The 13,294-nt window shown below is 37.7% G+C and overlaps 1 protein-coding gene across 1 annotated transcript in view; it reads right to left on the bottom strand.

Annotated features, from left to right (window-relative positions):
* Positions 1-9,637: 9,637 nt before the first annotated feature.
* LOC124555400 (serine proteinase stubble) overlaps positions 9,638-13,294 on the bottom strand; it is a 221,380-nt gene continuing 217,723 nt past the window's right edge. Inside the window, exon 9 of the mRNA XM_047129296.1 lies at positions 9,638-11,344. Within this exon, the coding sequence (XP_046985252.1) occupies positions 11,180-11,344 (165 nt within the window). The 3' untranslated portion in view covers positions 9,638-11,179. The remainder of the gene's footprint in view (positions 11,345-13,294) is intronic.

Below are 13,294 nucleotides of genomic sequence, written 5' to 3'. Positions count from 1 at the left end.
GTAGATGAAGACGAAATGGGAGATACGATACTGCGTGAAGAGTTTGACAGAGCACTGAAAGACCTGAGTCGAAACAAGGCCCCGGGAGTAGACAACATTCCATTGGAACTACTGACGGCCTTGGGAGAGCCAGTCCTGACAAAACTCTACCATCTGGTGAGGAAGATGTATGAGACAGGCGAAATACCCTCAGAGTTTAAGAAGAATATAATAAATCCAATCCCAAAGAAAGCAGGTGTTGACAGGTGTGAAAATTACCAAACTATCAGTTTAATAAGTCACAGCTGCAAAATACTAACGCGAATTCTTTACAGATGAATGGAAAAACTGGTAAAAGCTGACCTCGGCAAAGATCAGTTTGGATTGCACAGAAATGTTGGAACACATGAGGCAATACTGACCCTGCGACTTATCCTAGAAAATAGATTAAGGAAAGGCAAACCTACATTTCTAGCATTTGTGGACTTAGAGAAAGCTTTTGACAATGTTGACTGGAGTACTCTCTTTCAAATTCTAAAGGTGGCAGGGGTAAAATACAGGGAGCAAAAAGTTATTTACAATTTGTACAGAAATCAGATGGCAGTTATAAGAGTCGAGGGGCATGAAAGGGAAGCAGCGGTTGGGAAGGGAGTGAGACAGAGTTGTAGCCTGTCCCTGATGTTATTCAATCTGTATATTGAGCAAGCAGTAAAGGAAACAAAAAGAAAAATTCGGAGTAGGTATTAAAGTCCATGGAGAAGAAATAAAAACGTTGAGGTTCACCGATGACATTGTAATTCTGTCAGAGACAGCAAAGGACTTGGAAGAGCAGTTGAATGGAATGGACACTGTCTTGAAAGGAGGATATAAGATAAACATCAACAAAAGCAAAACGAGGATAATGGAATGTATTCGAATTAAGTCGGGTGATGCTGAGGGAATTAGATTAGGAAAGGAGATACTTAAAGTAGTAAAGGAATTTTGCTATTTGGGGAGCAAAATAATTGATGATGGTCGAAGTAGAGAGGATATAAAATGTACACTGGCAATGGCAAGGAAAGCTTTTCTGAAGAAGAGAAATTTGTTAACATTGAGTATTGATTTAAGTGTCAGGAAGTCGTTTCTGAAAGTATTTGTATGGAGTGTAGCCATGTATGGAAGTGAAACATGGACGATAACTAGTTTGGACAAGAAGAGAATAGAAGCTTTCGAAATGTGGTGCTACAGAAGAATGCTGAAGAGGGAGATCAAGAGATGAATACACTAAGCAGATTCAGAAGGATGTAGGTTGCAGTTAGTACTGGGAGATGAAGAAGCTTGCACAGGAAGACAACAACAACAACAACAACAACATGGTACTTACAAGAATTGTATGTTGGTGACAGTGGAATCATTCTGCAATCAGCTTCAAATGTAGATTCTCTAAATTTTCTCAATGGTGCTCTTTAAAAAGAATGTTGCCTTCCCTTCAGAGATTCCCATTTGAGTTTCCAAAGCATTTCCCTAATATTTGTATGTTGTTTGAACCTACTGGTAACAAATCTAGCAGCCCACCTCTGAATCACTTTAATGTCTTCCTTTAAACCAACCTGGTGCAGTACTCAAGAATGTGTTGCACTAGTGTCCTATATGCGATCTCCTTTACAGATGAACCACACTTCCCTAAAATTCTCTCAATAAGCAGAAGTCAACCATTTGCATTCCCTACTATAATCCTTATGTGCTCGTTCCATTTCATATCACTTTGCAACCTTAGGCATAGATATTTAATCGATGTGACTGTGTCAAACAGCACACTACTAATACTGTATTTGAACATTACAGATTTGTTTTTGCTGCTCATCTGCATTAACTTACATTTTTCTTCCCTTAGAGCAAGCTGCCATTTATCACACCAACTAGAAATTTTATCTGAGTCATCTTGTACTCTCCTAAAGTCACTCAGTGATGACACCTTCCCGTACATCACAGCATCATCAGCAAACAGCTGCATATTGTTGCTTGCCCTGTCTACCAGAGCATTTATGTATGTAGAACATTTCCTTTGTTAGCAGTCAGCAGTAGGGCACCATGTCAGATGCTTTTCAGAAATCTGGCTGTTGCCCCTCATCCAAAGTTTGCAGGATATCCTGCGAGAAAAGGGAAAGCTGAGTTTTGCTTGAGTGATGCCTTCTAAAACCATGCTGATTCATGGACAGAATCTTTTCCGTCTTGAGGGAATTTATTATATTCGAACTGAGAATGTGTTCAAGAATTCTGCAGCAAACTGATGTTAAGGATATTGGTCTATAATTTCCTGAGTCCATCTGTTTGCTTTCTTACATACAAGAGTCACCTGCACTTTTTTTCCAGTCACTTGGGGCTTTACACCAGGTGAGAGATTCACAATAAATACAAGGTAATTAAGGGGTCAATACAGCAGAGTACTCTCTGTACAGTGGAACTGGTATTCCATCTGGACCTGTTGACTTATTTGTTTTCAACTGTTTCAGTTGCTTCCCTATGTCAGGGATGCCCACGACTATGCCCATGACAAGGGAGTCTGTGGGATGAACAATTTCTTAAATGGAAAATTTAAAACTTTGGCTTTCCTTTTCCTGTCTTCTAATTTGTAAAACTATTATGGACCAAAACTTTGATTTTGTCCTTAAGGGCAATAAGAAATAAGCTTAGGAAGCCTTTAAAAGTGTTGTGCATGGGATCTTGGGTAAGAGAAGAGCTGTAATTTGTTGAGCTGGTGAAAAACCAGCTGGCTAAGTATCATTGTTTAGGTTTCAAGATGTCACTCAAAATGCATTTCTTCCACTTACATTTAGATTTTTTTTCAGAAAACTGTACTGAAATAAGTGATGAGCATGGTGAACAGTTACAGCAAGATCTATCAACAATGGAACAAAGGCACAGGGTTGGTGGACCTGTAGTCTTGCAATATACTGATTTACTATTAGATATTGCTTCCAGATGCCCCAGAACAGGATTACAGTAGACAAGCAAAGAGGAATTGCCCTTATCTGTAGGTTCCCATGATTGTGCTTGATGTATTATTTCATATTCATCTATATATGTGTTGTTTAGTTAAACGCAACTTGTTTAAACCAAATTTTCATTTTAAAAAGTAGCATTCAGACAGATTATAATAATTTCATATAATACCGTTAAATAGTGCAGTTCACTGCTATTATACTGTTGGGTGTGTCTGAAACTATAACTTGTAAAAAATTATAACAGATTCTTTTTCTGTGATCCCAAATTCATACAGTTCCACATCTTTTAACCAGGTCACACAAAAAGAATTTTGTTGTCATTGACCATTGTAATTGCCATAAAAGTCACCTGTGGTTAGAGGATAATATAAATTGATGTAATGGTAAGCAGCTACCAGTCCAACTTGCAACAGTTGGCATTAAACCATCTGCACAAGCAGGGTCATATCTGTCACAATAACACAGGGGATATAGTTGTTGTACATTCTCTTACATTCTGTGGGCAAGCTATTATCCTATGCTGTGGTCACACTGTATGGTCCTGTTTCTAGGAGTCATTGAGCATAACCTTATTCTGACTACTTGTTGCACAAATGCACCATTGTCATAGATGCATACCCTGTACGAGCTGAAATTTCATGGTATAGAGAAGATCCAAAGATGACCAGGATGTTTGGCTCATTTTGTAAGTGTTAATGTGACACTGAGATGCTCATCCAATTCAAGTGAAAGAGGCTACAAGAGAACTGTCTTGTATCACGGTGTGATTTACTTTAAAAATTCTGATGGTGTACTTCCTAGACGAATCAACCAACATGTTGCTTCCTCCTATTCATACATCACAAAAGGGCCATGGAGGTAAAATTACAGAGATTTAAGCTCACAGGGAGGCTTAGCAACAATCATTCTTCCTGCACACAGTTCGTGACTGTAACGGAAGATGAGGGAAGTGACAATGCTACTTAAAGTACCTTCGGTCACACAATATAAGATCACTTGTGGGCATACATGTACAGGCCGATCTAGACACACAGCAAACCCATCTCCTAGGGGTCATTCATTCTGCCCTATCTAAACTCATTCATATGATCATGTTGCACTTTTGATGTTGAAGAGATATACTGGCAACTACTTTCATGTTTACATTTTGTTTCACAGTTCTTTTTGTCAAAGTTTTACATAGAACTTACCTTGTCCATCACACAGGAGAGGACACTGTTAGGCTAACATATATTCCAGCTCTTTGTTGTAGTAATTACTTATTTCTGGTACACTATTCTACTAACCTTTTCACTCATTCAAACCATTCTTTCTGAAATGGTGACACAGGTGTGTAATATTGAAATGTGGTGACAATAAGGAGGTGGTAGGTATCAGTTACAAAAAAGTTAGACTTCAACATCGTCAACTGCTAGCTCAGCTCATTGAGGGAACCATGCAGATATTCACCTGAAATAATTTAGAGGAATTAAAGAAAACTTAAATCAAGATGGATGGACAGCAATATGAGTTCACATTACACAATAAAGGCTTTCACAACTGGATGAGGTTGCTACTGGTAAACCTTTCAGGGTACAAGGTTCTGGTCCATTAAAACTTTCAGGGTACAAGGTTCTGGTCCATTAAACTCTTCTGTTCCTAAAGTTTCACCCAAGCTGCACTGGAAATATTCAGAGGCATTGCTCATCCACTATTAGCAAAACTAAATGGAGGGGCAATGCCTCTCAAGATGTCCAGTGAAGTTCTGGATGAAACAGGAACAGAAGAGTTTCATGGCCCAGGGCCTTATACTACAAAAGGTTTACTAGCTGCAGTGAATTCAGATTTTTGTTCAGAGCAAGAGTAGTCTTGCAATAACCAGTCTGCTTGTAAACCTGCAGCAGTATAGGTGGAAAGGGGCAGTCCTTGATAGATGTATAAAGACTTAGGAGACAGGTCATACAGATGACAATTCCATCAAAGAAATCTGAAGATGATAAAGAGAAGTAGGTTTTGATCAATATCACTCAAAATGTGATGGTAGTTCAGGATGGAAGTAAATTGCCTGCTAATTAGAGAATTTTGGCCACATAGTTGTGGTCATGAACTTGGTATAAATTTTAAGTGGTGAGTATCAGAGCAAATATGAAGTGAATAGAAGGGTTGCTAATCAAAACTTGAAAGTATGATGAGAGACATTGTATCACAACAATAAAAATTATTTTTCCTGCAGATAACTGTCACATTCACTGCATCTTGAAGCTATTGGTGATAACACACCTATACTACCTGTAGTTCAAAATTTGTTAGTCTAGCTTGTATGGCAGAAATTCCAAGTGTTTGGGTGTTAATGAACAGCTTGCAGTGGTGAGAAAATCTGGGCTAAGAATAATGTTGATAGTTTAAACATATGTAGATTATCTTCCATAATGTGTTACTCCTGACCTTGTCATTTTTGTTGCAGTTGTATTTTGATCTTTGGAGAAAAGCAAAAGTTGTACTTTGTAGTGATCAGAAACATGATGACCAATCTCAGATTGATGAATTAATGTTTCAGTCCTTGGCTCATGTGTGGTAATGAGACTGTTGACAAACTAATGGAACACTTGATAAAACATATTTACAACTGCTGCTGGTTGTAAAAGGTGATAAAGTTGTATAATAATAAAAAATTTCAGTTAGAAAGTTAAAGTTTTTAACCTATAGTGTAGATCCAAATCTCAAAATAGGCAAGCACTCTTAATTCATCTGAATCACTTCAATGCCATGCACTGTGTAAGTTTCAGTTTTTGATCCACCTTCAATTTCATCCTCTATTAACGCCATTTTGTTCTTAACTGCAGAGGTAAAACCAGTGGTTATTTGATATGTTTCTGGTTCCCTTCACTATAATATTCTGATATTTATTCCATAAACACATCATGTGATGAGGCAATGTCCTGGAGCTTGGATCCCTTTTATGTTTGAAATATTGTTAAATACTGACAATTTTTTATTGTTCTTATAAGTATTTGTTTCAATTCATCACACAAATCTTGTTTAACTATAAGAGGCATTCAAATGAAAACGAGATGGGTGGAAAAAGTAAGTAAACTGTTTATTATGTCAAAAGTAATTGCTGTAACTTAATATATTTATCCCATTGTTAGAATGTCTTCATAGAAAAATGTTTGCAGTTGTCTATGAAACCATGATTATACCCAGGTGTGCAATGATCTGGAGCATAGCTGAAACAACCTTGACAACATGCGGGCACTCCCACCCATTGCCAAGGTTATTTCGACTGTGCTGCAGAACTTTCACTGGGAAGCCCTTACACATTCTCCATACAGTATTGATATCTCCCCATGCAATTTTCATACTTTTGGAGACCTGAAGAAAGACATTTGTGGCCATCGATTTGCTTTCAACAAAGAGGTGCATGCCTGAGTACAGCCATGGTTCTGCAGGAAACTGCAGACATTTCTTGATGAAGGCATTGCTTTTGAAATAATAAACAGTTTACTAACTTTTTACCTTCTGTCTCATTTTCATCTGAATGCCCCTTAGATATTCTGGTACAGTGATTTTAAAATGTTTACAATGACAGTGGAAATATGGAAGTCCCAGGTGTATAAATCTATAGGTAAAATATTTATCTTTACTTACAATTTCTACCAATTATTCAGATCTCTGGAATCAGAGTAGTAAATCTTGATAGATCTGTGACTAGTGATACAAGTCTCCAAATTTTTACAAACAATTATATTTCTTCCCCAAGTACATAAATGAGAAAGTGTGGATTCTAACAGTACATAAGTAATAATACTAGAAAAGAAACATATTCCTGAACGTAAATATGAAAGTATGCAGTAGAGAGGTGAATAATTCAACTTGGAAACATATTATAGAAAGAAGTAAATTTTTATGTAAAAAATAAGATTCTGGTACCTGTGGGTCTGTAATTGTAAATAGAAATCATGAAGTATCCCAGGTGTACAGCACATTAGTGAGCGTGCCAAGGGTGTTGTGTGCTGTCCTTAGGTTAGTTAGGTTTAAGTAGTTCTAAGTTCTAGGGGCCTGATGACCATAGATGTTAAGTCCCATAGTGCTCAGAGCCATTTGAACCTTTTTTTAAATTTTTTTTTAATTTTTTTAATGATATTACTGTTTACTGTATGTTAGAACTTCAAGTTTAACACATATATTTCGGAACGACACAACAACACATATAAGTCACAGAGTAAGTTGACAAGTAAGACATGTGTACACGTTAGCATTCGAATGAGCACTGAGTCCCAGTCTAGCGGCCGCTGCTCAGCTGGCCGCTTAGGTGGCGCAGCTGCTGCCTGAAAAAACTTAGGCCGAGCAGTGGGTTTGAGTGTGATATGAGCTTCAAAGTCGTTTGCATGGCCTAACCCAGGAGAAAAAAGGGACGAAAATGTCGTCGACAAGGAATCCAGTTGAGCATAAGGAATAGCATCAGAGACAATATTGACAGAGTCATCTATGGAGAACCCAAAAACGCGAAAGGCATCAAAACCAAAAAGATTTTCTGCGTTGCTCTGGTCGACCACAAATATGGGAACAGTGCGAACGATGGATTTGTAAGATACCTCAGCATTAAACTGTCCCAAGAGAGAAATCTTCTGTTTATTGTACGTCCGTAATTGCCGAGTGACAGGGGACAGGAGTGGAGAACCCACCTGAAGATACGTCTGAGAATTAATTATAGTGGCAGCAGAGCTGGTATCCACTTGCATGCGAACATCTCGACCAAGGATTCGGACAGTGAGGAATAACTTCCCTGAAAGGGAAGAAGTGCAATTGACAGACAACACAGAATCAGAACCAGCGTCATGTTCATGAACATCATGTATGCAGTCGGATTTGCAAACGGAAGACACATGACCTTTCTCTTTGTAATTGTGACACACAGCCCAACGTTGGGGACAATTCTCGCGTGAATGTTTCGTAAAACACCGCGGACCTGAAGGAAGTTGCCGGGGGTTTTGCTGCAGTTTTCTTTGCAGGTTGTTTACGGCTAGGCCGAGGCTGCGTGTGGGAGCGCACTGCGGCCACGTCTGCCAGCGGGGATGCGCCGCACGTGTCGTCAACAGCGCACAGAGGTTGTATTTCCCCGACATCACCCCATGCCTCTATCTGCGCCCCAGCGGCGTGAGAAATTTCAAAAGACTGCGCAATGGAGAGAACTTCATCTAGAGTCGGATTCGCCAACTGAAGGGCATGTTACCCGAACTTCTTTGTCGGGCGCCGACCGGATAATAGCATCCCATACCATGGAATCAGCATAGGATTCTTTGTGAACGTCAGTAACAAATTGACACTTTCGACTGAGGCCGTGAAGTTCAGCAGCCCAAGTGCGATAGGATTGATTTGGTTGTTTTTGACAACGATAAAAGGCAACACGAGAGGTTACCACATGCGTTTGCTTTTGAAAATAGACAGACAGAAGTGAGCACATTTCAGCAAAGGACAAAGACGCAGGATCCTTCAAAGGAGCCAATTGCGACAACAACCGATATATTGGAGGTGAAATCCAGGAAAGGAACAGAGACTTACATGGTTGTTCGTCGGTGACATGAAATGCCAAGAAGTGCTGTCGAAGACGTTTTTCATAATCAGACCAGTCTTCCGCCATCTTGTCGTAAGGAGGAAAAGGAGGTATAGCCAACTACGAGAAACGCCCCGCATTTGACGCCGCGACGAAATCGGGAATCGCCGCTGTTAGAAGCATTTGCTGTTCAAGGAGATTTTGCAATAGTTGCTCGACAGTAGCCATGGAACCCTGTGAGTCAACGGTGAAAAGGAAAAATCCACTACCTCATCGCCAATTGTTAGAACTTCAAGTTTAACACATATATTTCGGAACGACACAACAACACATATAAATCACAGAGTAAGTTGACAAGTAAGACATGTGTACACGTTAGCATTCGAAGGAGCACTGAGTCCCAGTCTAGCGACCGCTGCTCGGCTGGTCGCTTAGGTGGCTGCAGGGCTGCAGGGCTGGCAGACAGCGCCGCACGTAGAGGACGCGTGTAATTGCACGGCGGCACTTTGAATGATCGGCGAGTCACAACACTGTACAGAAAGCGTTTTTGATAGTTGCTTCAAACTGTCAATGTATTGTAAGGCATGTTAAACTTTTTATGAAAGTATTCATTTATTCTGAGATGTGTGAAATAAAATGCCTGTGTATGTGTGAGAAATCATATGAACTAAGCCTTTTTTACCTTCCTCTTCAGATATCTGAGAGATTCTGAAACACGCCAAAGAGACACATCTGATGATATGCTGTAGGCTTCCAAAACATATATTCAGTTATGTGATTTTGAGAAACTAAACTGTGTTCCAAAATATTTTCATTTTAATTTACCATATTGTATTCTCAGCTGTGGGAACCACATGAAATGTATTTTGATTGTAAGAACAGGCAATCATCACCTACATACAGCCATAGATAGTATTCATTGATAATGTGTGAAAAAATTAGGAAGATACATATTCTATTACCTAGTAATTGTAGCATCAAAAGTGTTTCACAAGTATTTAAAGCTCAAGTTTTCAGTGAATATTAGACATATGGCTTCAATGTGTGTGTTTCAATGTAAGCAAAATGGCTTGAATAAATTGCACCAATATTTTTAATGCTTTTTCACTATATCTGAAATAACAGTAAGAGATCACTTTTATTAGCTGCTGTATTTATAAATCACAAAAACAAATTATATATATAATACAACTTGAAATACAATAAGTAATTGTCACTAATGACTCTGACTGAGATCAGAATTTGTGCACGCTTCTAACACTGAGGACAATAAAACTAAAATCCTTTCATAGATAGGATTATCTTTCTAAAGAAGAAAGACAGTGTGTCATAACCACAGATAGGTTTGCCTACAAAGAAAAATAGATAGTTATTTCTGTGTTACATAAGAACCAGCCTTATATAACAGAGTATTAAACAGGAGATCATTCCACCTTCAAGCATAGTTTGCCTGCAACACTAATCTACAGTACACTGATTGAGAAATGTGTCACATAAATCATAGTGTCACTCATATAATTTTGTTTGTTGTACAGATGTATTCAATCCACTTCTATTACAAATTATGACAAATAAAAAAAAATTCTCCATGAAGGACAGAATTTTTAAATCCACATGAACTACAACATTTGTTTTGTACTACTTTTGAAGCAGCTGTAATATATGTACCTTTATGGAAGAACTACAGAAAATCTTAGTCTTCATCTACCTGAAGAACAAATGTCAGAAAACAGTACAACTTGGTTTTAGGTTATCTCGAGATTCCTTTGGCATTGCCCATATCACATACATTCAAGAATAGTTCAAACAGACCAGGGTACCAAATGAAAACACAATTAATATTCACTTGGAGAAAAAGATTGAAAACTGGTTAGTAATATAGTAAATAGAGGTAATCAATTTGCAATTTTGATTTCCTTGAGAATATTAGCTACATTAACATTTGGCTTTGTATTCAAAGGAGGGAAAAAAATGACTGATAACCTTTACCAGGAAATTATGAATCACTATTGAGTGTCCAAAAAATGTGATATACCATAAAGATTGCTTTACCCGGTCCATCTGTATCCACAAAAACCCTTCATTATACATTTATTTCATATTTGTGTATTGAACATTAATGTAAATCTGTATTACTATCTTTCCTCAACACATACACTATTTTTAGCTTCCTTAGCTTCTGTAGGTGATGCAGTGAATACAGTTTCAATTGCTGAGAGTATCAGGGAATACCTAGTTAGAGATTAGCAAAAATTTTATCAAATCACTAGATGTATCTCTTATGTTATTTGAGAGGCATGCTAATATTCGGAAATTATAGAATACTGTTACTCTTATAGTTCTTCCAGGTAAATTTCCCATTGTTTGAGAAATATTAGAATACCAGTATTTCACTAGTTCTTCCAGGTACAGCACATCAGCAAGTAATGTTATAACATTATTATAAATTATCTCTTACTCACTAATTAGCCCTGAGTTGACACTGCACTTACATAATTAGCCTGCCATACCCATGTTCATTGTTATTCTTTATCTTTGTGAAAAGAATATACATTGCAAATCAAAAAACCAAACATGACTTTCAACAATGTCTATCTCACTGTCAATTTAAGACTACCTCCACTTTGGAAACATATGTCTTTAGTGCATGAACCCATCAATATGGTAACAGAAGCTGACACATTCACTTTTTACCCTCAACATGAGCAACAATCCAGTGAGCAGTGTCAGCCACTTTGTGGTATATACCAGGTTGGTGATCGACAGCACATCCAAACCCAGCACTTGTGATTCCAGCAAGAGTCCAGCGTCCATTGACCTTCACTATCAGCGGGCCTCCTGAATCACCCTGTGCACAAACCAGTAAAATTTTTATAATTTACAGCAATAGATGCAGATATATTTAGACTGTAGCATTCAAAATTGGAAGCTCTAGGCTAGTATATTTTGTATATCATAATTTCCAGATATTAAATTATATTATCATCTTTGAACCATTTTTAAAGCAATCACCACATAATAATGGCCTCCTATATCCAATTCTAACCCTTGTATTAATAGCACTTTGTGCAGGGTAATAACTTGTACTAAATCACACTCTTTAAACCTCCACTTAATTTCTGTACATTTTTTCAACATCACGTAGTTAGGATTCAGAAAAGAGAACTATGGGACTTAACGTCTGAAGTCATTAGCCCCCTAGAACGTAGACCTACTTAAACATAACTAACCTAAGAACATCACACACATCCATACCCCAGGCAGGATTCAAACCTGCGACCGTGGCAGTCGCGCAGTTCCAGACTGAAGTGCCTAGAACTGCTTGGCCACTCCGGCCAGCAAAGAGTACTTAAAAAAGAAGAGAGTGAAAGACAGACAGACAGAGAGAGGAGGGGGGAGGGGGGAAGGGCAGTTAGGGGGGATGATATACAAGTTCCATATTATTTTTTGGTGCAACAGAGATGTTATCCTCTATCATAAATATTCAGGAGCCAGTTCCATTCATTAAAAAAACAGGGACCTCACAACTTAGCCTTCTTCATTGTTAATTTCCCAAGACGGGAACTTTAGAAAACCTAAGAAAGTAAAGTAAAGGGGAAAGATAACATAAGTTAAAGTAAGGTAAGGTGTTAAGTGGTACAGAGACGCATAAAGAAAACTGAAATCATAGCCATAATGCCCTTTCTCAGAACTAAAAAAACCACACATATGTATTCTCACACCTAGTGTGTGTGTGTGTGTGTGTGTGTGTGTGTGTGTGTACACTCTTTCTAATGTACCTTTAATGTTCAGTGGTCTTAATCACAACTATCTGAAAAAAAAGTTTACTCATAATTTGTGATGATTCTTCAGTTATTTTTAGAAAGAGAAGAAAACCTTAGTGATGCTTTATTTAATTCACAATATACCCATGTGAGGAAGTATGAATTATCTGTCGCTACTATGTGCAGTATTTTAAAAGTCCACTATGATGATTCTGTTTTTAAAATGTTACTCTCTTCACTATTCATTAGATTTCAGTGCTTAGAAATAGAGTAATCTTCAAATTTTCAGAATGAGTTTTCATTTTATTAGCTTTAGAGCAGTGTGAATTTTCCTTGTGCAGCAGTAAGTCAACAAATCCAGGCATCACAGTAATATATTATGTTGTAACACCAGTAGAGCAAGTATAATCACATTTTTAGGTTGTCAGTCACCTTCAAATGCCACAACCATTTTTAATCTGAGAAAATATTGTTTTTCTTCTTTTGTGCATTCTGTACCAATGAATGTGTTACATTTTACATCTCTTAATCCACAGAAAATTTCTGCACTGTAATGTATCTCTAATCCAGCTGACGGTAATTGAAAATAAAAAATTCATCACTATACACAGATAGTTTCAATGCATCAGTTTCTAAAGCATCCTAACAGTAAGGCTGGAAGTGTCTGGATAAACATACTAACAGCAAAATAACTTTTTCCAATGAAACTTGGCATTAGGTGCATGCTGAAATTGCAATAAGTATGAGTAGTGGTACTGTGCACCTTCAGATAAATGCACTACAGGTAAACAATAGCAATGCTGGGAGCATTGTATTTTATTGACATACTTGAAACATGACAATAAATCAGTACAATATCTTATGTAATTTATCTGCTGCAGGGTGAAGGGCATTTGCAGTGATGTATATTTTTCCTTCATCCATTACAGTCTAGCTTACATAATTTGGCTTTGGAGAAACTCAATTGATTTAAAAATTATATTTGAAACACAGTAAATTGTTATTAAATGCATCTCAACATTTGTCCCACAAGA

Source organism: Schistocerca americana, chromosome X (assembly GCF_021461395.2).
Source record: "Schistocerca americana isolate TAMUIC-IGC-003095 chromosome X, iqSchAmer2.1, whole genome shotgun sequence".
Lineage (NCBI taxonomy): Eukaryota > Metazoa > Arthropoda > Insecta > Orthoptera > Acrididae > Schistocerca > Schistocerca americana.
The sequence above is the reverse complement of the archived record's forward strand: the minus strand, read 5'-3'. Positions and strand labels throughout refer to the sequence as shown.